Source organism: Bos taurus, chromosome 1 (genome assembly GCF_002263795.3).
Source record: "Bos taurus isolate L1 Dominette 01449 registration number 42190680 breed Hereford chromosome 1, ARS-UCD2.0, whole genome shotgun sequence".
NCBI lineage: Eukaryota > Metazoa > Chordata > Mammalia > Artiodactyla > Bovidae > Bos > Bos taurus.
Window position 1 is genome coordinate 45098339 of NC_037328.1, and position 27146 is coordinate 45125484.

The 27146-nt window shown below is 37.8% G+C and overlaps 1 protein-coding gene across 2 annotated transcripts in view; it reads left to right on the forward strand.

The window, feature by feature from the left end:
• ADGRG7 (adhesion G protein-coupled receptor G7) overlaps positions 1 to 27146 on the forward strand; it is a 63263-nt gene that overhangs the window by 16274 nt on the left and 19843 nt on the right. Inside the window, exons 2-11 of one of the 2 annotated variants that reach the window (NM_001083702.1) lie at positions 3858 to 3971; positions 5318 to 5422; positions 9079 to 9191; positions 12173 to 12322; positions 13621 to 13724; positions 18237 to 18376; positions 18491 to 18598; positions 21968 to 22131; positions 22682 to 22837; positions 25961 to 26073. In NM_001083702.1, coding sequence (NP_001077171.1) covers positions 3858 to 3971; positions 5318 to 5422; positions 9079 to 9191; positions 12173 to 12322; positions 13621 to 13724; positions 18237 to 18376; positions 18491 to 18598; positions 21968 to 22131; positions 22682 to 22837; positions 25961 to 26073 — 1267 coding nt within the window. Of the gene's footprint in view, positions 1 to 3857; positions 3972 to 5317; positions 5423 to 9078; positions 9192 to 12172; positions 12323 to 13620; positions 13725 to 18236; positions 18377 to 18490; positions 18599 to 21967; positions 22132 to 22681; positions 22838 to 25960; positions 26074 to 27146 lie in introns of those variants that run through there. The other variant, XM_015470857.3, reaches the window with a different exon arrangement.

Below are 27146 nucleotides of genomic sequence, written 5' to 3' on the forward strand. Positions count from 1 at the left end.
CTACATTGGCAGGTGGATTCTTTACTATTAAGCCACCAGGGAGGCCCCTTATTTAGACCCTTTAAAATTTCTTTCAGTACTGATGTCTTGCACACATTTTGTTAAATTTATTTCCAAAAATTGTATGAGTTTTAAGCTAATTTGAATGAAGATGATTTAATAATTTTATTTTCCAATTATTTAATGCTGCTGCCAAGTCGCTTCAGTCGTGTCTGACTCTGTGTGACCCCAGAGACGACAGCCCACCAGGCTCCCCCGTCCCTGGGATTCTCCAGGCAAGAACATTGGAGTGGATTGCCATTTCCTTCTCTACATTTAATGCTAGCATGTGGAAATAAATATAACTTCATTTATTTTTTTTGCTTTTTTAATATAAATTTATTTATTTTAATTGGAGGTTAATTACTTTACAATATTGTATTGGTTTTGCCATACATCAACATGAATCTGCCACAGGTGTACACGTGTTCCCCATCCTGAACCCCACTCCCACCTCCCTCCCCATGTCATCCCTCTGGGTCATCCCAGTGCACCAGCCCCTAGCATCCTGTATCATGCATCGAACCTGGACTGGTGATTCATTTCACATATGATATTATACATGTTTCAATGCCATTCTCCCAAATCATCCCACCCTTGCCCTCTCCCACAGAGTCCAAAAGACTGTTCTATACATCTGTGTCTCTTGCTGTCTCTCATACAGGGTTATCATTACCATCTTTCTAAATTCAATATATATGCATTAGTATCCTGTATTGGTGTTTTTCTCTCTGGCTTACTTCACTCTGTATAATAGGCTCCAGTTTCATCCACCTCATTGGAACTGATTCAAATGCATTCTTTTTAATGGCTGAGTAATATCCCGTTGTGTATATGTACCACAGCTTTCTTATCCATTCGTCTGCTGATGGACATCTAGGTTGCTTCCATGTCCTGGCTATTATAAACAGGGCTGCGATGAACACTGGGGTACACGTGTCTCTTTCAATTCTGGTTTCCTCGGTGTGTATGCCCAGCAGTGGGATTGCTTATTCTAGTAGTGTTTCTTTTTGAGACACCTTAGGATTTTATATGTATTTGATGATATCATCTGCAACAGAAGACAGTTCTACTTCTCCCTTTCTTTATGGTTTTTATTCCTTTTTCATACTCATATCACTGGTCAGCATCTTCAGCACAATGTTGAATAAAAGTGGTTATAGCAGTTATATTAAACTATTTCTGTCAATCTCAGGGGTGAAAGTATTCAATGTGCAGGCATGCTCAGGTGTGTCCTGCTGCGACCCTAAGGACTGCAGCCCTCCAGGCCCTTCTGTCCAGATTTTCCAGGCAAGAATACTGGAGTGGATTGTTATTTCTTAGTCCAAGGGATCTTCCTGACCCAGGAATCAAACCTTCATCTCCTGCATTGCCAGGAGGATTCTTCACCATTGGTCCACCCAGAAAGTCCAAAAAGCATCTAATATTACACTATTAAGTATGATGTTAGAGGCAGGTTCTTCATAGATGATTGTTTTATCAGTTTGAAGAAGTTCCCTTTTATTCCTTATTTGCTGAGAGGTTAAAAAAATATGTCAGGTGTTTTTTGCCACCTTTATTGAAATGATTTTTGAATTTATGATTATTGAAATGACTATATTGTCTTCCCCCTCTGTTCTATCACATAGTGAATTAAATAATTGATTTTCTACTGTTAAACCAACTTTGCACTCCTGGTATAAATCTCACTTTGTCATGATGGATTGTCACTTTTATATACTGCTGGATTTGATTTGCTACTTTTCAAAAAGGTTTTGGCATCTGTATAAATGAAGTTTGCTGCTGCTACTGCTAAGTCACTTCAGTCATGTCCGACTCTGTGCGACCCCATAGACCGCAGCCCACCAGGCTCTCTCGTCCCTGGGATTCTCCAGGCAAGAACACTGGAGTGGGTTGCCATTTCCTTGTCCAATGGATGAAAGTGAAAAGTCAAAGTGAAGTCGCTCAGTCGTGTCCGACCCTCAGCAACCCCATGGACTGCAGCCTTCCAGGCTCCTCCATCCATGGGATTTTCCAGGCAAGAGTACTGGAGTGGGGTGCCATTGCCTTCTCCGATAAATGAAGTTTATCGGTCTGTAATTTTTTTTCCTTTAAGGTGTTTTTTGTCAGATTTTGGTATCAGGGTTATCCTGGCTTTATAATATCATTTGGGAAGTTTCTCCCTTTCTCTATTTTCCAACAGAATTTATATAAGATGGGTATTATTTCTACCCTAACTCAGCAGTAAAACTGTCCGGACTGGTGGTTGGATGCTTTCAGGATTTTCTCCTTATTTTTGAGTTTTAGCAGTTTTACCACGATGTGTCTAAATGTGGTTTCCCCTGTGTTTATTTTGCTTGTGGCTTTACTGAATTTCTTGGATCAAGTTTAAGAAGTTTCGACCATTATTCCTTCAGATATTTATCTGCTCTATTCCTTCTCATCTCCCTCTCTGGGACTGTATTTGCTTATAGGTTAGACTTCTTGATATTTTCCCACATGTCCTAGAAACTCTGTTTATTTTTAAAAATATATGTTTTCTTCAGATTTGAGGGGAATTTACAGCCAGACTTCGTGTCTCCCTTTTATATAGCTCCTTCCTTTCTGGGCTGTCTCCCTTCAATTTCCAGATGTGTGGTAACCCCAGATCTTCATACTTTCACCCATTAAGATTGTAGCTTTCTGCTGGTGTTTCAGCCACTCCTGCTATACAGACTGGGTAGTGCCCTTAGCAGGGGAACTCTATAAACTTGCCATAGACTTCAGTTTCTGTTTTTTATTGCTGTCCAATGTCCTCAGTTACTTATTTTAAAATTTTTGTCCAGAGTTTTAAACTATCACCTGTAGGGTGATTAATATGGTACCATCGACTCCATCATTATTGGACCAGAACTCTGCCTCCTGTATTCTTAAGCTTGGTTAATTTGTTCACCATCCACCCTGTCTTTTGGTTTAGAGTCCCAGTGTCCTCAGCTCAAAATAACCAGTCACTAGATCCAAATCCTGTCTCAGGAGTGCTCCTGAGTTGATTGATCCCTAACTTCCTTAGAGCCACTGTTTTAGATCAGGTTCTCGTTTAGCTGGTCTCCTTTGCCTCCCAGCCTCAGTCATTTCCCATACTGCTTGAGGTGTCTTCCTAAAAAACTTTCCTTATGATGTTACTCCCTTGTTTTAAGACCTCCCCCGCCCCAGCCCCCTGCCCCAGGCTCCTGCAGGATAAACTCTTTTTGGCTTGGTCTATAAAGCTGCTCACAGTGCCACTTATGTTCTGCTGCTGATCCACGAAGAACCAATGCTCCTGATGTGTTAGGCTTTTCTCTGTACTTGGACACATTAGAACTTTCCATGTTTTTGAATTTTTTGTTCTTTGTATCCTGCCTACGTTTTATCTGACTTTTCTAGATTTAGTCTTAAAACCTGATGCTAACATCCGCTCTTCTCTGGAATAGTTACCAGTCTTTCCTGGATGGTCTGCCTCTGTTTTCATCTCTCTTCTGAGTTCTTATAGCACTTGTAAATCTGCATTGACATGTTTTGACTATATCTATCTAATCTATTGACATAACCTCCTGTTTCCTTCAGTAGATTCAAATCTCCTTGGACAGGGTGTTATATCTTTGAAATATGGGGTTTTTTTTTTGGTATCCATAGCATCTAGTAAGCATTGTATATCCTGTGTAAATTCTGTTTTTTTTTTTTTGATCATATTACAAAGAATATTTTTCAGCAGTGGTCTTCAAACATAGTGATTTTACATATAGAAATCAAAGGCCACAGACCCCAAAAAGGAAACTAATCAGCCAGTTCATACACTATTCTGTTATTTATTGTTTCTTTAGGAACAGTTACCTCTACGTCAAGCACCCCTATAGAGTTCTGCAAGAATGGTGGAACCCGGCAAAATGGCAGATGCATTTGTCCAGAAGAGTGGAAAGGACTGAGATGTACAATCAGTAAGTTACTTGGGATAATACTAGGGTGTGAGATTTAGGTGAATCTTACGTTTCTAAGGACAGCAGCAAAGCTTCTCGAAGTTCCTGTCAATTGCCATAGTAACAATGGGCATAATGATCACGAATTTAAGATGTGTTTATTAGCTGAAGAGTAAAAACTGAGTTTTCTTGTGCTATTTACCTGTATGTTCAGTACACTGCCTTTATTTTCCAACTGTCAAGTTTCTCTGTAAAACTAATGGTTGCTCTTCTTTCTGACTGCAGTGTCTACTATAGGGCAATGGGTAATATGGTTTTCCCAGGTCCTTTCAAATGGTAATATGCCATGTTGCTGCTGCTGCTGCTGCTGCTAAGTCGCTTCAGTCATGTCCTACTCTGTGCGACCCCATAGACGGCAGCCTACCAGGCCCCACTGTCCCTGGGATTCTCCAGGCAAGAACACTGGAGTGGGTTGCCATTTTCTTCTCCAGTGCATGAAAGTGAGAAGTGAAAGGGAAGTCGCTTAGTCGTGTCCGACTCTTAGCGACCCCATGGACTGCAGCCCACCAGGCTCCTCCATCCATGGGATTTTCCAGGCAAGAGTACTGGAGTAGGGTGCCTTTGCCTTCTCCGAATATGCCATGTTACATCATTTCAAATATCATAATTCTAACATATTTAACTTTTCTGAAGTCAAGATGCATCTACTTGTCCAAATATCTACTTAGGTGAAGTTTTTGTTTTTTCTATCTTTCTCTTGGAGAGATATTATTAAATCAGTGGCTTGACTTCACTCAATGGTATCTCAGAATCAAAGTTAAAAGCACTTCTTGATCTGCAGTGTGCTTCCCAGCACTCTATACACTTCATGCTGCCTGCTAAGGATTCAGAGCCTTAGAACTCACTCCTATAATTTACAACATTCTGAACAGCCCGGGTACCCCACAGAAACCCATGCCTTTGGCTGTTTGCTTTAACCTCCACCCTCGATCCCTTTGCCACTGTAGGCTCTATATCTTTGATTTTCAAGGTTCCAACTAATGTAATACACTATCCTTTCTGATGTGTTAGTGATCACATCCTACCTATACTGAGTTATATATTGTGCACATTTTAACTGAACCTGTTATATAATGTACTAGTTACTGTAATGGTAGTAACTTAAGTAGATAAGAAAATATGAGGTTGCTGGGTGGTCAGTGAGGCCTAAAAGCCTTCTGTTACCCTTCAAATTACACTCTGTAGGATTTGAACTTTGGCTTTAGTCTGGTTTGAAATTCAGAAAGAAAAATGATGAAAATTAATAATGAAAAATTCTTGATGATGATGAATTTATGATTGAAAAATATTTTTTCTTTCCATTACAGTTAATTTCTGTGAAAACAGTACGTATGGGAGGTTTACTTTTAACAGAATTCCCGTGGGAAGATATGGATCTTCCTTGCAAGTATGTGATGAGAGCACTCTAAACGGTATGTGCTTTCCCAAGCATCTCCTCTGTCTAGGCATATGAATTGCGCCACGGGATCATACCTATCATCTCTCCAACTAATTTTAGATCCCTGAAAGAGGCATCAGGGAAGATTTTGTTGAAGGCATTGGCTCCCTTTCATGATGCCAGTGTTCAGAGTTTTGGGTGTTAACACATAATTCCAATTTTCCTAAAAACTAAAATATAGATCAGTAGTAAATTCCTTTTAATTCTTCTTCAATTGATTTATTCTTGAGGCCCCCTCCATCTCCTGGAGTTTGACCAAGTTGAGATCTGTTCTCTCAGTTACATAATTTATCTCAATTTTAAAGATTAGCTAGACTGTGGATTTATACCATATCTACTTTGAGACTTCATCTTTCTAGGTAGAAATGCAGTTGAGTCTGTCCAGTTAGTAGTCCTTCACCTATTTGAATATTTTAGTTTTTCATCTTGGAATATTCTCTAGCTTCAGCATACCTTTCCTGAAGTGTAACAATGTTTTTTGCATAAAAGCTTTCCAAGAATAAAGGAGCAAATGATATTTTTTATTTCTGATATGCATTCTGATGATATCCAGGATTTTGATGACATATGTGATTTTAATGCCAGATTGGGTAATATCTTCTAAGAGTAGCCCTTTAAATTCATGGACTCCTTTCCTGACAGCTTAGAGCCCACTGTGCCATGTGATTTCCCTAAATGTTTTAACAGCTCTTAGTTAGTATTGATTTTTATCTGACCAGTCCCCTTGCCTCTCATACCTTCCTGTGGGTCATCATTCACTTCCTGCAGAACCGGATATCTCAGTAACTAACTCTAGCTTTTTTATGCAAGTGTTTGATTGAACTTCTGCCAATAATGAAACTGAGAAAATGTTCACATTTTATTTAGATATTTATTTCTATATGTGTCAAGTACTCTTTGAAGCACTAAATAAATTACATGTATTGCTCCTTCCAATGCCTTTCTTTGCTTTATTCTAAGAGATTATTGAGACCAGCTTTCCATTTGCCGAATCTAAATTGCCTCTGCCCACATATATTACACTTATTCAAGTATTCATTATTCTGTTCTTTACATAGTTATTTCTAGCTTCTTGATAAGAGCTCAGAGGTAAAAGAGGAGCTTCAATTATATTGGTCCTTACTTCCAGTGATATGTCAATAGATACATAATGTCTTAATTTTTATGTTTTTTATGTCTTAAATATTTCATTATAATTTACAAAAGAGATGTGGCTACAAAAAATAACTGTGCTATTGAACTGGGAAGAGTAAAAATATCAGTTATATACCCATCAAGGGATATCACAATTGCTTGAAATATATTACATTTTTTGAACAAGAGAATCACCACCTTTCACTTGGTTATGTATTTTTCTTTCCTTAGTAATTAGTATGAAAATGTTTGTTACACTTATCTTTGAATTTCAGATTGAGCCCATAAAATAATTTAAATATATAGATTTCTAGGAAGGGAGGATCAAGAGGGAGGGGACATATGTATACCTATGGCTGATTAATGTTGATGTATGGCAGAAACTGACAAAATATTGTAAAGCAATTATCCTTCAATTAAAAATAAATAAATTTTAAAAAACGATATAGATGTCAACAATTGGTAAATTTGCTTTTAGTATTATATTAATAATTACTTCTAATTAATTTGGCTTTATAAAATACTTTTAATGATTCTGAGTGGATAGATTCATACTTGTAAGTAATATAGAGGAAAAGATGCATTTGAACTATGGCCACATAAAAAATAATATCCTACATAAATGTTTAAAATTTTCATTATGCCATAGAGTAGAAGTGGAGTGATCATATAAGAGTGAATTTAACCTTCTGCTTTAAGTGTTATAGGAGCAACCTCTAGTTTTTGTGTTTCTAGTGGTTGCCCCTTAAGCAGCTACCCAAAGCTGTCCTGAGAAGAGTTCACCTACTGATCAGCTGTCCCACTAATGACAACTGGCAGTGATTTTATCTATTTACAGCCTCTTAAGTACTAGCCAGAGGAGGACGTTGAGATGCCGAGGCTCAGGTGATAATCCTAGGAAATAAACCTGATGATTTATTGAGAGCCAGTAACATACTCTGTAGACGCTGCAAAAACTGTGGAACTCTTTGCCTTTCACGTGTTACCCAGATTTGGGTGAAGAAGGAAAGAGCACTATAGAATTCAGTATCTATATAGTCCATGGAATTCTCCAGGCCAGAATACTGTACTGAGTATCCTTTCCCTTCTCCAGGGGATCTTCCTACCTAGGGATCAAACCCAGGTCTCTCACATTGCAGGTGGATTCTCTACCAGCTGAGCCACAGGGGAAGCCCAACAATACTGGAATGGGTAGCCTATCCCCTCTCCAGCGGATCTTCCCAACCCAGGAATCGAACCAGGGTCTCCTGCATTGCAGTCGGATTCATTACCAACTGAGCTATCAGGGAAGCCCATATAGTTCAATCTCTAGGAGGAATTTTTCACATTGTTTCTGGTCTTTCAGACTAGTATGCTCTGTCATATCCAATTCAATGCCCTTATGTCCCTTGTTTTTGGAAGGCAAACCTTCCTTGCAGACTTCAAAGGAAGAAAATAGTTGACTGATCTTTTGAATTCCAGATTTAAAAATCTAGACAAGTGGTATCTGCCTGAAATATTCATGCAGTGACTGGCTGATTCACTTTTCCCTTGCTGTGTATCAAAATATCCCAAACTTACTGCCTGACAACAATAAAGATATAAGCTCCTCATAGTCCTGTGGGTTGACTGTGGCAGCTGGATTGTGCTGGAAGGTTTAAGATGATCTTATTCACATGAGGCTTTGGTGCTGCCTGTTGGCTGGAGGTCTTCGGGTCTCTTTCACATGGCCTTTCACCTCCAGTAGATTAGACCTGCTTCCTTACATGATGGTCTCAGAACAGTGTTCCAGGAAGGCGAAGACCTAAAGTTCAAGTCTTCCTGATGATCTAGGTTTTGGAAATCAAACAATGTTATTTCTACCACATTTTGTTGATCAAAGCAAGATTCAGGAAATGGAGGAACAGACTTCACTTCTTGATGGGAGGAGCAGTAAAATCATATTGTGAAGGGGTTATGTACTGGAGTAGGTGGTTGCTTCGATTTTTCCAAGTATTCTTTATTTCTTCTTTTCTTTAAAATTGAAGTATAGTTGATTAACAATATTGTGTTAGTTTCATATATATAGAAAAGTGATTCATATATATATATATATATATATATATATATATATATGTGGGCAGGGGGGCTTCTGTGGTGGCTCAGATGGTAAAGAATCCGTCTGCAATGAGGGAGAACTGGGTTCAATCCCTGGGTTGGGAAGATCCCTGGAGGAGGGCATAGCAACCCACTCTAGTATTCTTGCTTGGAGAATCCCCATGGACAGAGGAGCCTTGCGTGCTGCAGTCCATGGGGTCGCTAAGAGTTGGACATGACTGAGCAACTAAGAATATGTGTATGTGTATTCTTTTTTTGTTTGTTTCTTTTCCATTGTAGGTTATTACAAGACATTGAATATAGTTTCCAGTGCTAAACAATAAACCTGGGTTTTTTAAAATCTATTTTACATATGGAAGTATGTACTTGTTAATCCCATAATCATAATTTATCCTTCCCTGCTTCTTCTTTTTATTAAAGCGGGCAATCCGTTGGCAGTTCGGCAGTGCAGTCTTAATGAAAATGGAGAGATAGAATTACAAAATGTGACGATAGGAAATTGTAATCAAACTCTGGAAAACTTGGAAAATCAGGTAGGCTATATGTTCCATGAGATGGGCAATGGGGAAAAGTTCAGACTGTACATACTCTCTGTTCTTCAGATACTTGATGCGAAATTAATGCTTTCAAAACTCTCAGACTAGAAATAGCAAAGACTATTAACTAAAACCATCCTTATATTTTAAAGTTGATATCCATTTGTGAAAACGGACAGTTGGACATGTTTGTTTGGCAAAGGTCAGCAAATGATAATTTATATCATATTTTATTTTTTAGAACTATTTCAGTATTTTAAATAGCTGCATTTTACATTTGATATATATTATAAAGAAAACGAAAATATGTCTTTTCTCACTTTACTTTTGGTATTGTACATTTTTTAATAAAATTTTATTTTTTAGCACCAAAAGCATTTTATACTGGGGTATAGCCAATTAACAATGTTGTGGTAGTTTCAGGTCAACTGTGAAGGGACTCAGCAATACATATACATGTATCCATTCTCCCCCAAACCCTGTTACCATCCAGGCTGGCACATAACATTGAGCAGAGTTCCATGTGCTATACAATAGGTTCTTGTTGATTATCCATTTTAAATATAGCAGTGTGTACAAGACATTCCCTAAATCCTTAACTATTTTTTAAATGGCCTCATATGTTTGACCACTGAAGTTTTGACTGAAAATAGATACCTAACATTTGATACCAAAAGGAAGGTATTTTATGGTCTCTTGGATCAGAATAAAGAGAAACAAACTATGATCAAAACCCCTTTGAAACAGGAAGTTCAGAACCTGATGCTGGTCTCAGGGGCTGTATTCATGAGCAGGTGAAGTGGGAAATATAATTATTCTTTAATGCAAATTAGATTATTTTGACTAAGGATATACTCAAATGCAAATGCAAGGAATTGTTAGTACCTGGGATTGAGCAAGGGGAGGAAGAAGAAATTTATATGTATGTGTTCCTCTTGGCACTAGGCATGTTACATGTGTTATCTCATTTAGTCCTTACATAACCTGTAGCTCAAACGATAAAGAACCTGCTTGCCATGCAGGAGACCAGGGTTCGATCCCTGGGTTGGGAAGTTCCTCTGGAGAAGGGAATGGCAATCCACTCCAGTATTCTTGCCTGGAGAATTCCATGGACAGAGAAGCCTGGTGGGCTGCAGTCCATGGGGTCACAAAGAGTCGGACATGACTGAGCAACTAACACACACACAACCTCTGTGAGTTATATTTTCATTCTCATATTATAGATTATTCTAGCTAATCACACTTACATGTTATTGAGTACTAACTGCATGCTAAATACTGTGCTGAACATTTTATGTGTGTTATTTTAATTTTAAAAGTGACTATGCTGCTGCTGAGTCACTTCAGTCATGTCCGACTCTGTGCGACCCCATAGACGGCAGCCCACAGGCTCCACCGTCCCTGGGATTCTCCAGGCAAGAACACTGGAGTGGGTTGCCATTTCATTCTCCAGTGCATGAAAGTGAAAAGTGAAAGTGAAGTCGCTCAGTCGTGTCTGACCCTCAGTGACCCCATGGACTGCAGCCTACCAGGCTCCTCCATCCATGGGATTTTCCAGGCAAGAGTACTGGAGTAGGGTGCCATTGCTTTCTCCGAAAAGTGACTATATAGATCAGCATTGATGTGTTCATTCTATAGATGAGGAAACGGTCTCTGAGAGTGTCCTATTTTGCTCAGTGAACCACAGCCAAAAAGTGATGGAGCCAGTCTTTAAAGTCCACACTGTACCACACTGGCTCCCTAATCTCAGTTGGGCAAGGGAGTGGGTGAAGATGAGGGTAGAGTGTGGAGATGGCTGCCAACCACATAGATTGTGTGGCTCAGACAGTAAGGAATCTGTCTGCAATGCAAAAGATGCGGGTTCGATTCCTGGGTTGGGAAGATCCTGTGGAGGAGGGCATGGCAACCCACTCCAGTATTCTTGCCTGGAGAATCCCATGGACAGAGGAGCCTGGTGGGCTGCAGTCCATGGGGTCACACAGAGTCAGACATGACTGAGTGACTAACATTTGCACTTTCACATAGATTGGGGAAAAGGCTTCATGTTCTGGAGTCTGATAAGCCAGTTTTTGATCGTCATTTCTGTCATTGGTAAGCTGCATGAACTTCGGGTGAGCTCCATAACCCCTCCAAGCCTTTAAATAGGAATGAGGGTGCTCAACTCGCAATATTGTTTTGCATATTAAATGTGATAACCCCTATAAAACATCTAGTTAAATGCCTTACACATAGCAGAGACCTGGCCTTTGAATGAGAACCTTGTTTCTACTGATTCGACATTGTTTCTGACTCTTCCACAAGAGTAAATAGTCTGGGACCTTGGTTTGATTTTTGCAATGATGCTGCCATCTAGTGAAAACTAAGCCACATAGACACATACGTATTAACACTTGGCTCCACTAAAGATAATATGGGTTAATATGTTTAGCCTCACAACCTAGAGCCTGAAGGTTCACTGGTACCTGGAGAGGTTTCCTAACTTCCCTAACTCTACGTGCTGCAAAGCCAGCTTAAAAAATTTCCAGCCCATTGCAGGCTATAATTTTGTAAAATACTAATGAATTACTAGGAAAGTAAAACAAAAAATGCTTATAGGATAAAAATCCATTTTACAAATTATTAGATTCAACAGCACAGAATTGTTATGTTTCTGACCACTTTCAGTTTCTGCTTTTATCTCCCTTTGGACCCTGTAGCAATCAGTGAACCACCACTGGTCCATGGGTTATACCTTGAGGAGCCCTGACCTGGCATAGTTAATTAATCCTGGCAAGTATTAATAGTAAGGGCTGGGAAAACCACTGGCCTACATGTACTGTGTCCTTTATGCAAGGGAAAAAGCAAAAATGAAAAATGGAGTGGATGTGATGTTCATGAGGTTGAGGGTCAATTCAGTTCCAGCTTATTCAACTGTGTTGCTTGCAAAGTGTTCAGATATAGTTTATAAAGTTAGGGCTTTTTTTTTTTTTTTTTAACAGATTGTCAATATCTCAACACAGTCTCAAAATATTTCTAATGAAGCCCAGATTTTAACATCGAATGCCAGTAACTTAACTCCTGAGAACATCATGTCTGCTACTAGAGTGGTCGGACAGATTTTTAACACATCCAGAAATGCTTCATCTGAGGTAAAACTCATATGGTTTTTAAAAAAGGGAGGGGAACAAAGAAAGACCTTTCAAACTCTACTCCTTACTACAAAGTATGGACTTGGGCAGGGTTTTAGCTGCTCAAAACCATTTTGCAGAGCACTCTCTCTGAGAGATGTTCAAAGGAATATCGATAAAAAAAGAGCTGCTTGTCCAAATATTCTCTTTTGGGATAGTCACAAATGATTATCATGTTAAATCTTCTGGGAAGTCCTGGAATGAACAAGTCTATTTTACTTTATTAACATGTTTATCAATTGTATTTGACCTCTCACCTCTATTCAATTCCAAATAACTAGAGTTCTAAGAAACTCACTTTAGATCATGCTGTTTTAAACTGGGATCCCTTTCTGTTGAGCATATTTGAATTTTAGTCTTGGTTTTCCAAAAAATTGAGCCTAGTTTACACTTCTGATATCATAACCTGTTAAACTCTGGTACCTGAAAATGAGAACTGCAGGCAGCATTCACCAATTGGCACAGTTTATAAACTGTGCCTAGCAGGGTTTATAAACCACCAATATGGAAGGACCCAGTTTCTGCTAGTTAGATATCAGCATGGCCTGAAAACATCTGTTTTATTCTATTCTCTTTAAATAGTTTATTTTAAAAAATGTTTTTTGTTATCTGAGGTCCTTTGGAAAGAAAGTGGGATTCGAATCGCAAGTTAATAAATATGGAATTGAAAGAAATATAATGACCACCAAACATAGAATTTACGACAGGCTTAGCCCATAAGGACAGAATGGTGTCAATATCCATAAAGAAGGCAGTTAAAATGTAACCAGGTGTGGAGACATTGTGTCTGACATACTTCTGAGTTTTTAATTTTAAGAAAACTGGAAATAATTTTACTAAGCCTAATAGTTACTAACAGTTAGAGTAAGTATAATTAAGGTCTTATATTAAGTATTATGGACTGTAATGTTTTAAAGAGCCCTGTATTCTTCTTATTTTGTTTCTGCTTCTGTATCCAAGCACCTGCTTTTGTGCTGTTGGGGGTAAGGGTGGAGGTTCTGTAAAACACCTTGCTATGAGGTGAGATTCAGAGACCTAAGCCTCCTAATTAACTCAGTTTATATTTTCACTGTGCCTTACCTTTATTTTCTCTGCCTTCTTAGGTAGAGAGAATACTTTCAAAACTTCAGTTTTGAAAAACATCTCTAGATTACCATACCAATGGTGCCACTTGATACGGTAATAATTCGTGGTAACTATAATGATGATGGTGGTATGCAATGTGTCTTCTGTGATAATCAATGCCTTCTTCCTGGCAGGCGAAAAAAGTTGCTGTGACAACAGTGAGTCAACTTCTAGATGCTAGTGAAGATGTTTTTCAAAGAGCTGCTACTGCTGCTGATAGTGATGATACCTTTTCAACGTAAGTACAATTCCAGTTTGGAAGGAAAACCTAATGCATTGCTGCTTACTTTCCCAGGTTACAGCATTAACAGGGGTGTCTTTATTTCTCTCGTGGATACACAAAATGGCTAATTCTCTGGAGTGCAGACTAAAGCCATAGCTTTCTAACTCCTCATTGCAGGGGTGGGCATGGCCTGGGATATAGAGTAACTGGGATGATTCAGATTAGGATTTGTTTTCCCAGCCTTAGCTTGGCATGGCCCAGGAACCACTGTGTGCATAATTCTTTTAGCTCCTTTCTCAGTGCACAGAACTGCAAATAACAGCATAGCTTTGCAAGACACATTTCTAGCTCCCCTGCGCCCCCAACCCCACCCTAGATCCTAGTGTAGTTCTCCCCAAGATCCTAGTGTAGTTTGATTAAATTTTCTTTAGCTTTCTCAAGGCTACACTGAAAAAAAAAAGAGGATCCAACTCTGCCTGCTTTCTCTCTTTTGGATTCCTGTGTCACAGATTACTTCTGGTTGTGCATTTATACTAAAACTTGTGTACTTTATTCATAGAGGCCTCTCACTAGGATTCGATGTGATTTTATCTTCTATACAGTTTTCTTAACTCTTTAAAAATTTAATTAAATATGCATGCTCATAATAGAAAAAGAAACTATGTAGAGAAGTGAAATTTTAAATATCGTCTCACCTTAATCTGTTGGTATATATTCTTCAAGATTTTTTCCTCTGTGTGTGTATATCCTATTACATACTCTTTTTTTTATTTTAAGATTTTTTTGATGTGGGTTATTTTTTAAAGTCTTTTGTTGAATTTTTTACAGTATTATTTCTGTTTTATGTTTTGGTTTTTGGTCACATGGCATGTGGGATCTTAGCTTCCCGGCCAGGAATTGAACCCACATTACTGCATTGGAAAGTGAAATCATGACCACTGGACCACCAGGGAGGTCTCTACTACATGTTTTTTAAATATAGAACTTGTTTTTGTCACTTTATAATACCTTATAAACATCTAATTAACATAAATACCTATGCATCTACATCATGTTTTAGATTACCGCATAATATGAATGAACTGTTATTTAAGCAGTTCTCTGCTGCTGAACATTTAGATAGCTTCAGGTCTTTTGATATTTTGAGCAATCAACATTCTTGTACGAAATCTTTGTTTGCATCACCTATTATTTCCTAGAAGTAGTTCTCAGTTCTTTAATAATTATGACCAGTACCTATTTAGTATTGAGTCTCCAAAGTGGAAAAGGCACAAAAACAGGAAACAGGACATTCACAAGATTATACTTCTGAGAGATGGTGGTAGAGGTGTAAACAATTGAACTGGTATATTTCATGACTTCAGATTTCTCTAGGAGTCTGGATCATTCTCACTGGCAGTGTTGATGCTCCCATTTTTTCTTGGAGTTGGAGAAGGTTGCAGCCATGAGATCCAGTGAACTCCCTTCAGAGCTGGAGGCTCTGTGTTTGCAGTCTTGCTGGAGGCAAAGGGGAAAAGTGGATGTTTTTGGTGAGAAGGCTGAAGAAAGAGCCATTGTGGGATTCGGCTGAGAAAGTCACAGGTGATGAGACAGACGAAAACACTGTCTCAACACTGTCTCAGTCACAACATAAACAGTTATGATTTTTGTTGCCTTCTGGCATGGAAGGGGAGAAGGCAATGGCACCCCACTCCAGTACTCTTGCCTGGAAAATCCCATGGACGGAAGAGCCTGGTAGGCTTCAGTCCATGGGGTCGCTAAGAGTCAGACACGACTGAGCGACTTCACTTTGACTTTTCACTTTCATGCATTGGAGAAGGAAATGGCAACCCACTCCAGTGTTCTTGCCTGGAAAATCCCAGGGACGGGGGAGCCTGGTGGGCTGTCATCTCTGGGGTTGCACAGAGTCGGACATGACTGAAGCGACTTAGCAGCAGGCATGGAAGGATAAAAAAAAGGCTGTGTGATTTATGTGTAAATTCCAAATGGCATCAAAGAAGGTGTGTAAAGGAAAAAGTGAAACATTTAAATATAGGACGTGTTGAAATATGAATTTATATAACCACACTCAGACCCTCCTTCCTCCCATTCTGAATTTCTAGTCGACTTATTTTTCTAATGATGGGCTATCAGTTTACCCTCTCCCAGGTGATCTTTTGCATAAACTGCTATGGACTCAGGTCTTTATTCATGTAGATAAGACTTTCATCTTCAGCTTCCAGCCCTAAGATCAGGTCACCAACCTGTTAGCTCTCCTCCAGAGAAAAATCCTGGTGACCTGCCAGCAAAGGTACTCTCTCTCCTCTCTCCCTTGGAAGGATATTGTTCCTCGAGGCAACTCTTCCACTGACCTGAGACCAGGTGCAAATTCTCCTGATAGACACCAACCTTCCTGGTGCATTTCATTCTGATTTTCCCTTCTTTCATTCCCAGGGGAGGGAAATACCTTCCCTTATTTTCAACAGGAATAATTAAGCCTCTCATTTTAAATTTGTATTTGTCCTTACAATGATATGCTGTCTTTCCCCAGTAGACATGGGAGGTTGGTTCCAGGACCACACTCTCTCTTACCTCATCTCCTCCTGACAGATACCAGAATTCCCAGGTGCCCAAGTCCCTTATATAAATTGGTGTAGTTGGCTCTTTGTATCAGCGGGAGGCTCCACATTGGCAGATTCAACCAACCACGGATGCAAAACCTGAGATAAGGAGGGCCAGCCATAATGACCTCTCGGGGCCCTGTTAAAGCCAGGCTTTTCTGATATCATTGCTGCACTAATGGAAGATTCCTGAGTGAAAGGGGATCTGGTTGCTTTTTCTAGTTATTTGTACCAGGTTGACGGCCAGTCTCCTGACCGGCACCCACCTATCATCCAATCATAATGACAAGAGGAGGAAAGAATAATATGGGAGGAATAAACCCCTTACACACGGCCATGGTGAGAGCAACTCTTAAAAACGGCAAACACTCTCATGCATCTAGCACATTTTTCCTGTTAGTTTTCAATGCCTGAAGGAGCTTCCCTTAGTATCCTCAGTGTTTCACGGGTACTGAGCTTTTTGTTGGATGCTCAGCAGATACTGTTGGTTGGATGAATCATGTTCCTAGCAGATTGGAGCTTTGTTAGGTGTTCCTCCTGTTGAAAGCAGCTCTCAGGTTTCATTGTTATTCATTAAGTGGGAAATACATAGTGTGAATCGCTGAAAATTATGGAAAATAGTATTAGGAAAGGAAAACTTTTGAAATAATGACTTTACTTGACTGTTTCCTTATGAATGGTTACCACATTCTCTTTATGAAATTTAATTATTTAAAATTTTCTTTTTTTAATGTCACTTGGGGAAGGGAAAAGATATATTAATGGAAGGAATAAAGTTTTAGAATGAAGAATAATTACATTCTAATGAAATTCTTTCATTACCGGGAAAATTAGATTGAACCAGTTGTCTTAGACATAGACATTTTGCTTTGTCAAGAACAGAAAGAGTGCAAATATTTTTATGGGAAACAGGAAAAAGAAACAATCTTATGACTTATCTTTGAAAGTCAAAGTCAGTCATGTCTGGCTCTTTGTGACCCCATGGACTGTAGCCCACCAGGCTCCTCTGTCCATGGGATTCTCCAGGCAAGAAAACTGGAGTGGGTTGCCATTTCCTACTTCAGGGAATCTTGCAGACACAGAGATCGAACCCGGGTCTCCCACATTGCAGGCAGATTCTTTACTGTCTAAGCCAATTTATCTTTGGAGAACACCAAATTAAGATTCCCCCCACTCCCTCCCATTGTCCATCTAATCTATCTTCAAACTTATCCAGAGTAGAAACAAATATTGTGAGAAGCTGCAATGCTTAGTTAATAGCTGAGGCAATGAGCTCAGTGTTCTGTGCTTCCATAATTCCCTATGAACTGTCACCTCAGGAGTCAGCACTTAAATGGTTTGAAAACTGTGGGCTTTGGGTGAGAGGAGAGAGTTAAATAAGTGAATATTGAGTCTCAACACTGGAGAAACAACAATCACGTGACTGGTCAATGGGAGGGCATGGCAGTGCAGTCCTTTTATGAGAAGACCAACGTAACAAAGACTGTTTCTATTGGGAAATCTGTCCTTCTTGAATTCCAGCTTTCTGGCATCTATGTCCAAGGTACCCTACAGTGGGGAAAGTTTACCAGAAAAATTTTGGCTATTCTTAATGGTACATTTGTAGTTTCATTGCATCGTGGTCAGGAACCATGTCCTGTATAACTTTATTTTTTAATTTATTTTTAATTGAAGGATAGTTGCTTTACAATATTGTGTTGGTTTCTGCCATACATCAACATGAATCAGTTAAAAAAAGAAGAAGAAAGTACATGTAACAAAGTAAGACTCTGATTAAAAAAAAAATCGATATTGTTACAGGATTGTGCCAATATTGTGATTGCTTGAGTTCTGTGGGCATGCCTTTCCACTGGAATGTGGGACACACACAACTGATTTTATAACAAATTTCAATAATAGTGTGTTGTTAATGTTTTTTTCTATGCAGGCTTATTGAGCAAATGGAGACTTATTCCTTGTCGTTGAGCGACCAGCCAGTGGTAGAACCTAATATAGCAATACAGTCAGTTAATGTCTATTCAGGAGGCAACGAGGGGTCTACAGGTGTTCTCTTCACTGTACTGAAAGGTCAGCTGTTTGTTTTAAGTTCTTGTAATAGCAGAGAATATTCTGCTACCAATATATGCTCTATTCATGAAAATGTAGACTTTTATAAAATTCTGCTTTTTTTCCTTCTCGTAGGAACTAGCAATTCTCTGACTCCTGGTTCCACACGTGTAAACGTGGACGTAGACAAACTGAATCCCAACGAACAGACGGAACTTCAGCTCTTGCTCAACACCTCGAAAAGTAGGTCTCAAATTACATTACTTGAAAAATGCACTCAAATTCATGTAATTAATAGCTTAAAATTCATTGAGCAAGAAATTATGTTTACTTAAGTTACATACTGAGTAATTTGCATGTAAGTATGTTTGAGCTCTAACAAATTTTGGTAATCTCAAGTCTATTATTCTAGCCCCAGAGATGATTTTCTTCCCCTGTCTTTTCAAAAACACTTGGAGGGTGACAGAATTGAAATGCTCTGGCTTATGAACACAATCTATTTTCCACCTAAAATGTAGCCAAATGGCTCAGTTTTATACTTAAAAATACACTTAAAAAGCATTCAGTCATAAACTTTGCCCATGTTTACTAGTGGAATGGTGCTCACAGGCTTAAATTCATCCTATTGACTTGTCCTTGGGATATTTTATGTAATTGACACAGTCAGCATATAGCAGTACTAATTTTCAGTTATCTCCTTGTATGGTGCTCATCATGAGCTCCTTATTGTTGTGCATATAACCTTTTAGAAATTCTTGTGTCTAACTTGTCATGCCTGTACTATTCAAAGTCTAAAATTGACAATTGAATACAATAAAGCAGATTGAATGCACACATTTACTTTTATTTTCTCCCCAAATAAAAAATCCAGTGCCAAAAAATACATATTTTAGAGAGACTAAATTCATAATTCTCATTGGTTATATAATTCTAATTGGCTAACTAATTCTTTATTGGTTATATAAATTGCAAATATCTTCCCTCCAGTCTGTAGCTATCTTTTACTTGGTTTTTCATGTCATTTGTCATACTCAAATTTTACTTTATAATGTAGTCCAATGCATCAATCTTTTTTTCTATAACTGATATTTAAATTCATTGCTCTACTAAAGTCACAATTATAGTCTTCTATATTGTCTTCTGAATATTTTTAGTGTTTATGTTTACATTTAGATCTTTAATGAACCTGGAATTTGTGTTTGTATTTGGTGAAAGGTAGATCTAATTTTTGATTTCATATAAACTATCATTAGAGTCAAACAGGTTGAAGTAACACTGTCTAGAGTCAAAGATTCAGATTGGACTGAAAGGAACATGTTTTTATATTAAGTTTTTTAAAAAGACTTCAAGATTGAAGTGTATAAGCAAAAATTATTGGAAATACAGGGTCACATCAACAACCTTGTGTTATAGGGAGAAATATAAAGTTGCTCCAGAAACTGAAGATCAAGTAGACAAAAAATAGCTAATAAACTTGGCCTTTATATACATTTGTTTGTGTATGTAGTTTTATAGACAGAAAATAGATAATAAAAATTATTTTCAAATATCTATGGAGTGCTTCAAAAACTATTAGGCCAAATAGAAAAACTTGCATATTTTACCCATGGGTGATTCATGTTGATGTACGGCAGAAACCAACACAATATTGTAAAGCAATTATCCTTCAATTAAAAATTAATTAATTAAAAAATAAAGCTATACAGGACATAGTTCCTGACCACAATGCAATGAAACTATAAATGTACCATTAAGAATAGCCAAAATTTTATCCAATTAAGAATTTTAAAATACCATTGTTAGAAAGGAAATTAAAGGACAGATTACAGAGTCCTTGAAAATTAATAGCTATGAGAACTCCTTAGATGAAACCCTATGGAATGTGGACAAAGATGTAATTAAAGGAAAGTGTATTTCCCTTAATAAATCTATTAGATAATATGAGAAATTGTTAAAAAATAATCATTCACCTAAAGAGGCATAAAAAGTAAGATAGCAAATCTAGAAAAAAAGAATTAATAAAATGGCATAAATTAATAAAAATGGGACATACTTAACAAATGCTAGATGGGTCAACAAAATAAAATATTGATTCCATGAAAGGCTAATGAAATATACACAAGCTTCTGATAAATTTGATCAAGAAAAGAAAGAGAAAATATAAAAAAACATCAAGGAGGATTATATCTTGAAATATGGAGATTCTTTTAAAATCATAAGATAATGGTAAGTATAATTTGTTCTAGTGAATCTAATTATCTAGATGAAAAGATGATTTTCTAATAAACAACCAGAATCCTGTAGGAATGAGGAAAGGGGTGAGTAGAGAATTTCATTTTTTAAATGTATGTACTTATATGGATTTGAATTTTACATCAAGCATGTCATTCTTTTATAAAAATAAGATTAAAAAGCAGTCATACTACATTTTTATGGTTAACTTTGTCACTTAGTGTGACAAAGAAGGAACAATTTGGTGGGCTCAGTGTGATGTAAAAACTCTTCAGAAGCCAATGTCTTTATTTCTCAGAAGAGGACAGAGCAAAGCGGGGGCTGTGGAGGATGTGTTGGGGGCTGTCAGGGCCTTACCTACCTATCTCTCAAAGCACAAGACTGATTATTCTGGTCCCACCACCACCATTTTAGTATTCTTTGTACTTATTAAGTATATAATATATATGTGTGTATGTATATACACACAGAGACACATACACACCCACGCAAATACATGCAAGCTTTTCACTTGTAAAAGATATCAGAGTTTAGGGAATTTATTCAGCTAAAATGTATATTCATTGTTGTTGCATCTGTTGTTTTAAATATGGCCAAGAGTTCTATGAAGTGTCAGGAGGCATTTCAAAGGTGGTTCTGTTTGACCATTGCCATGGCCAGCAGCCCCGCTGCAGAACCCCCTGTTGCAGCCATGCTCCTGCAGGCTCTCTTAGGAAAAGCTGACCAGTTTTTCCAGTGTCCTGAAGGGATGTGTCCCAGTCATTTTCCAGCCTTGGGCAAAAGCCTGTCGTTGTCTTGAAATAACAGAGACCAGTAGTTCAAGAGCTGATGGAAAGTATTTAGTCTGTTGAAAGAATCCCTGATATGCACAACTTGAGCTGCTGGCTCTGTGATTTAATAAACTGGTTTCTGCTCAGTCCCTCTGCATAGGAGCCAGACCTCCCAGAGCAGTCCTCTAGGCACTGCTGTCCTAATGATCACTCTCTGCTGTTTCTTATTCAATGACTCAGGGGGGAAAGCAACATGGTCTTGAGCTACCTGCTCATTGTGTTCACTGTCTCACTGCATAGAAAGCAAGAATGTTTACTTTATACATGAGATCCTTTTGGTATTTTTTTTTTTAGGTGGATTAGGCAGAGATTATGGTTTCCATTTAGAACATAAGGAATCTTAGGAAAGAAATTAATGTGGATGGAATGGCCAACCATATGTTATATGTGTTAATTAGATGCTGCAGTTAAATAAAGGCAGTCAGCAGACCATTATTTTCTGTATTTCACTGGAGTGTTAAGCAGTCATGCAGTTCGGTGATGGTATGGGACTTTCTTACTTACCTAGGGTTCCCTTATTGATTTTAGTGTCTTTTTTCCCCCCTCACAGCTAATGTCAAGGCATGTGGCTTTGTAGTGTATCAAAACAACAAGCTTTTCCAATCAAAAACTTTTATAACTAAATCAGACTTTAGTCAAAAAATTGTCTCAAGCAAAACAGATGAAAATGTGGAAGATCAGAGCGCTTCTGTTGAAATGGTCTTTAATCCAAGGGTGAGTTTTCCCATTAATAGAAATAATTCAGCCCACTCTTGATTACAAAAGCAGGGACAGTTTGGGCAAAAGAAATCCACAGAACACCTCTTTGAAAGTTTATATGACAAGACTAACTTTAACTTCTCCCCCATCCATATTTTTATAACACTAAGTGTAAAATTAACTACTTTGAATTTTATATTCTCTTTCTTAATCTGTAATAAAGATGCTATGCTTTGTATCAGTACATATCATACATAATCATACAATTGATTTCTCATATGGGTAGCTCAGATGGTAAAGAATCTGCTTGCAATGCAGGAGACCTGGGTTCAATCCCTGGCTCGGGAAGATCCTCAGGAGAAGGGAATGGCAACCCACTCCAGTGTTCATACCTGGAAAATCCCACGGACAGGAGTCTAGTGGGCTGTACAGTCCATTGGGTCACAAAGAGTCAGACATGACTGAGTGACTAAAACTTTCACTTCAAGCTTATCTTAGCCTATTTGATTTTTTTCCACACAATTAAGCATTTTGAAAAAATCAGTTGCCATTGTCTTATTCACAGTACAACCGAACAGAATTCCAGCTTCATTCCTATGCCTGCGTCTATTGGAATTTTTCCATGAAGGATTGGGACACGCATGGCTGTCACAAACAGAAGGTCACTGATGGATTTCTACACTGCCACTGCAACCATACTACTAACTTTGCAGTATTGATGGTAAGGGTTTACATGGTAATCTCTTTCTGGACAAGAGTTTTACTTACATGCAATTGTGTTGTGTGCTAACTGGAGATAATTTGGGGATTAGTTTACATAGACACTCAACTCAACTTTGATTAAATGGGAAAACAAGGAATGAAGTTAGAGAATGAAAAAAAAAGTGCTGGTAAAGGCAATTAGAATAGTGCTTTTTGCAAAATAGTCTCAAAATAGATGAATTCAGTATTGTGCATTTAATAATGAGAAGGGAGCCCATGTGCAAAAGAGGAGCTGACAGACTCCATTCAACTAACTTGCATGTCTGAAGCATGAAGTTGCTACAGCCAGAGGTAAGGCTGTATAGCTGAGTGCTAAAGATGGTTCAGTATGTACATAGCTGTGGGTGAGTTTGAATAAGTTACCCAGAGCTTTTTCCATTATAAGCATCTAAGTTACTAAGTGTATGCCAGAAGGTATAAGAGGAAGAGCTTTCTAATTCAACTTGTCCCATAGTTCCTCTATGTGTTCTTTTCACTCTAGTGCTCCCCTGTATGAGTAACTGGTAACAGCTCTGGTATCCAGGTGTTTATACACCTCTTGAGAGTTCTTGAACTGACCTTTTTAGGAAGAGGAGATTCGTTTATTGCATTTCCAGGAATCTATTATTCTGGCAAAAGGAAAAATATTTATTTTTTATGCTAGATGGAATGTTTTTATACTGCAGTGGAGTGGGGAGGGGTGTAGACTGTCTTCCCCTTATTAAGGGGCTCTTAACACTGTAAATCTTCCAAAGAAGTGGATGTTTTAAGTTTCTGTAGCTAAGAAATATTTGTATTTGGGAAGCCAATGGGGATCAGAGCATACTGGTATAGCATAGACTATCAAATTATAGAGTCTTGCTTTTAAAATATTTTTGAAGTAATTATCATTTTCTTATTTTAATTACCAAATATTTAAAATTGATTTTGATTATTTTATAACTTGCATTATAGAGAGATCTGCTTTCTCAGTCAGTAAATAGTAAAGATACAATTTTAACGTTTTTGATATCTTAAGATCATTAGTATTACTGAATAGCTGTGTAAAACTCAGATTGCTTTACATATTAAATGATACGGGTTATACTTTCATAGTTTTTTTTCTCCTGTTTTGAGGTCAGACTTTCAATTGTTCTTACTAAAATCTGAATCTGCTTCAATGCCCACATATTAATATTTATCATTACTTTTGAGTTGCAAAATTTTTAAAAAGGTGATTAGAATTGTATTAATATGTAAAGTTTAAGAGCAGATAAACTCTGAGTGAATAGATGATTTCTAAGATCTAAAGATCTATATATTCTATGATTCTGTGTCATCTACTTAGTATATTACACATAGGAAGTAATGTGACATTTTTGTCTTATAATTTTTTTAACATAGTTTTGTTTATGTTTATTTATTTTTAGCTATGCTGGGTCTTTGTTGCTGCATGGGCTTTTCTCTAGTTATGGTACACAGGCTTCTCATTGTGGTGGCTTCTCTTGAGGAGCACAGGCTCTGGGGTGCGAGGGTTTCAGTAGTTGTGTACTTGGGTTCAGTGGTTGGTGGATGGGCCTAGTTGCTCCATGGCATGTGGGATCTTCCCAGATCAGGGATTGAACCTGTGTCCCTTGCATTGGTAAGCAGATTCTTTACCACTGAGCCACCAGGAAAGCCCTTATGATTTTTTTAAAATGAAGTTTATTTTTTTATTTTTTTCCTACTAAAGCAATACATACTCAATGCATATAGAGTAAAAGTCTACTTACTAAGCAGAAATATACTGATATGGGAAAATGTTTATGATATTTAAACAGTAAAATAGCAATTTGAAAATAATCTGATTATGTTAACAAAATCCTGTATATTTGTGCAAGAGATGTAGGTAATATTTGTAAACACATTAAAAAAAGGTCACCTCTGGGGAATTCCCTGGTGGTCCAGTTGTTAGGGTGTGCTTTTCCACTGCAGAGGGCACGGGTTTGATCCCTGGTTGGGGAACAAAGACACCACAAGCCACCTGGCGGAGCCAAAAATAAAAATATCACCTCTGGAGAAGAGATGGTAGGGTTTGATGTGGGGTAATAGCAGTAAAAAGGAACTTGTGTGTTTTAAAATTATATCTCTATATTTAACTTTCATGTTTTATAAATAATCATATACAGCTTTTCTAATAATAACAATTTGAAAAATTAAAAAGTACAGGAAGGCAAAAATAATTCTGTATGTATGTCTCTATTCACCCAGTGATCACCATTATTACCTCTCCACATTTCTAAGAGTACATACTCATATGGAACATAATTTTCTGAGACTATATACTAAAATTCTGGGGTGGATATGGATATATTTCACAAAGGTTAGGTCCCCCTTTCCAAAAGCAAAAATGAACAGGATCTTGTGAATATCTTTTCATATACAGAAAAATACTTCTGCAACTTTAATTTTAGTACATGAGCTTAGATATTCAGGTTTCCCCTTGGATTACAGTTGTGCATACAAATAATGTAACAGGTAAATAAAACAACTCCAGCCAATTTAGCGGAGAAGGCAATGGTACCCCACTCCAGTACTCTTGCCTGGAAGATCCCATGGACAGAGGAGCCTGGTAGGCTGCAGTCCATGGGGTCCCTAGAGTCGGACACGACTGAGAGACTTCACTTTCACTTTTCACTTTCATGCATTGGTGAAGGAAATGGCAACCCACTCCAGCGTTCTTGCCTGGAGAATCCCAGGGAAGGCAGAGCCTGGTGGGCTGCCATCTATGGGGTCGCACAGAGTCGGACACAACTGAAAAGACTTAGCAGCAGCAGCAGCAGCAGCAACAGCAGCCAATTTAGATAACACAAACAACTTTGATTTTAGACATTGAGGAATGGTGTTTATGTCTTCCCTCACTGAATTAGATAACTGTTCTCAAGCCGCTATTTCATGAATATTGCTTAGAGATGAAGGGGTTGATTTATTTCCTTTTAAAATATATCTTTATATAAAAAGACATATATGGATATTTTGACCAATATCCAGACTGTTTTAACCAATGTAACTCTTTGTGATGTTGACTTTCATAACTATTTCAGAGTAGCTATTTTAAAATAATGAGTCTTAACTTATTTTCCAGAGTTTCAAAAAGGAATATAAATATCCTGAATCACTAGATGTATTTTCCACATTTGGATGTGCACTGTCCATTGCTGGTCTGGCTCTCACAATTATATTTCAGATCGGCACCAGGTAAGAAGGGAAGCAGGCTCATCTCATGAGAGACATTGTTACCCTGATATTATTTCCTCTCAGCATATTTCCATTAGAATACAGCCTCTTGGAACCAGAAAGGAAATGAGATTTAGTTCATCATGCTCATTTTATAGAATACTCAGCCCTGGAGAGGCTAAGACATATTCATAAATAATATATAACTACAAACTATTTAAGTGACTTGAAGGAAAATTACATACCATGTTTATCACATAAAATTAATGTGGTCCTATAGCTCATTAATGGGCTTCCCTGGTGGCTCGGTGGTATGGAATCCGCCTGCCAAGCAGGAGATGTAGATTTGATCCCTGCGTAAGGAAGATCCCCTGGAGAAGGAAATGGCAACCCACTCAAATATTCTTGCCTGGAAAACTTCATGGACAGAGGAGTCTGGTAGGCTCCAGTCGATGGGGTCACAAAAGAGTCAGATACAAGTAAATAACAACACTAACTCATTAATGCCATAGTTCCTTGTATTCAATAGAAGCATAACTACCAATTTGCTTTTGCGAAAGAAAGAAACATTGCTAATTAGCAAGTTTTTAAGGATAAAAGTAAATTTTAAACTATATTAATTTTTCAAATGGTAAAACATTTTAAAAGATTTTTAAATACATAGTTTTTTTTTAAAACTAATTTTTAAAATAAGCATAAACACATATTTCTTTCTACCTTGATCTCCTCACTCAAGATCCAATTTTGCATAGCACTTGTTATTTTTTGTCACGTGCTGCATTTGTAACAATCTGTAAATGTAAGCATGTTCCTTCAGTAGCTTATTGGTCTACTGTTTTCCCGTTAAGCAGGAAAATTGATGTGGCCTTCTTTGCTTTCGTTGTTGCTGTTTTCTCTTGTTTTTATAAGTCCCTCCCAGGGCTGAGCACCGTACCTGGCCCGTGATGGAGGGGTATCTGTGGAATTATTGGGTCGATTGTGCATTCCCACCTGGTTTCTTCTCAAACTCAAGATGTCTCACATGCTTCTTTTTTTCAGAATTATTTCTCCCTGATAAATTCCTTCACAACTGTTTTCTCAGATGTGTAGATTCA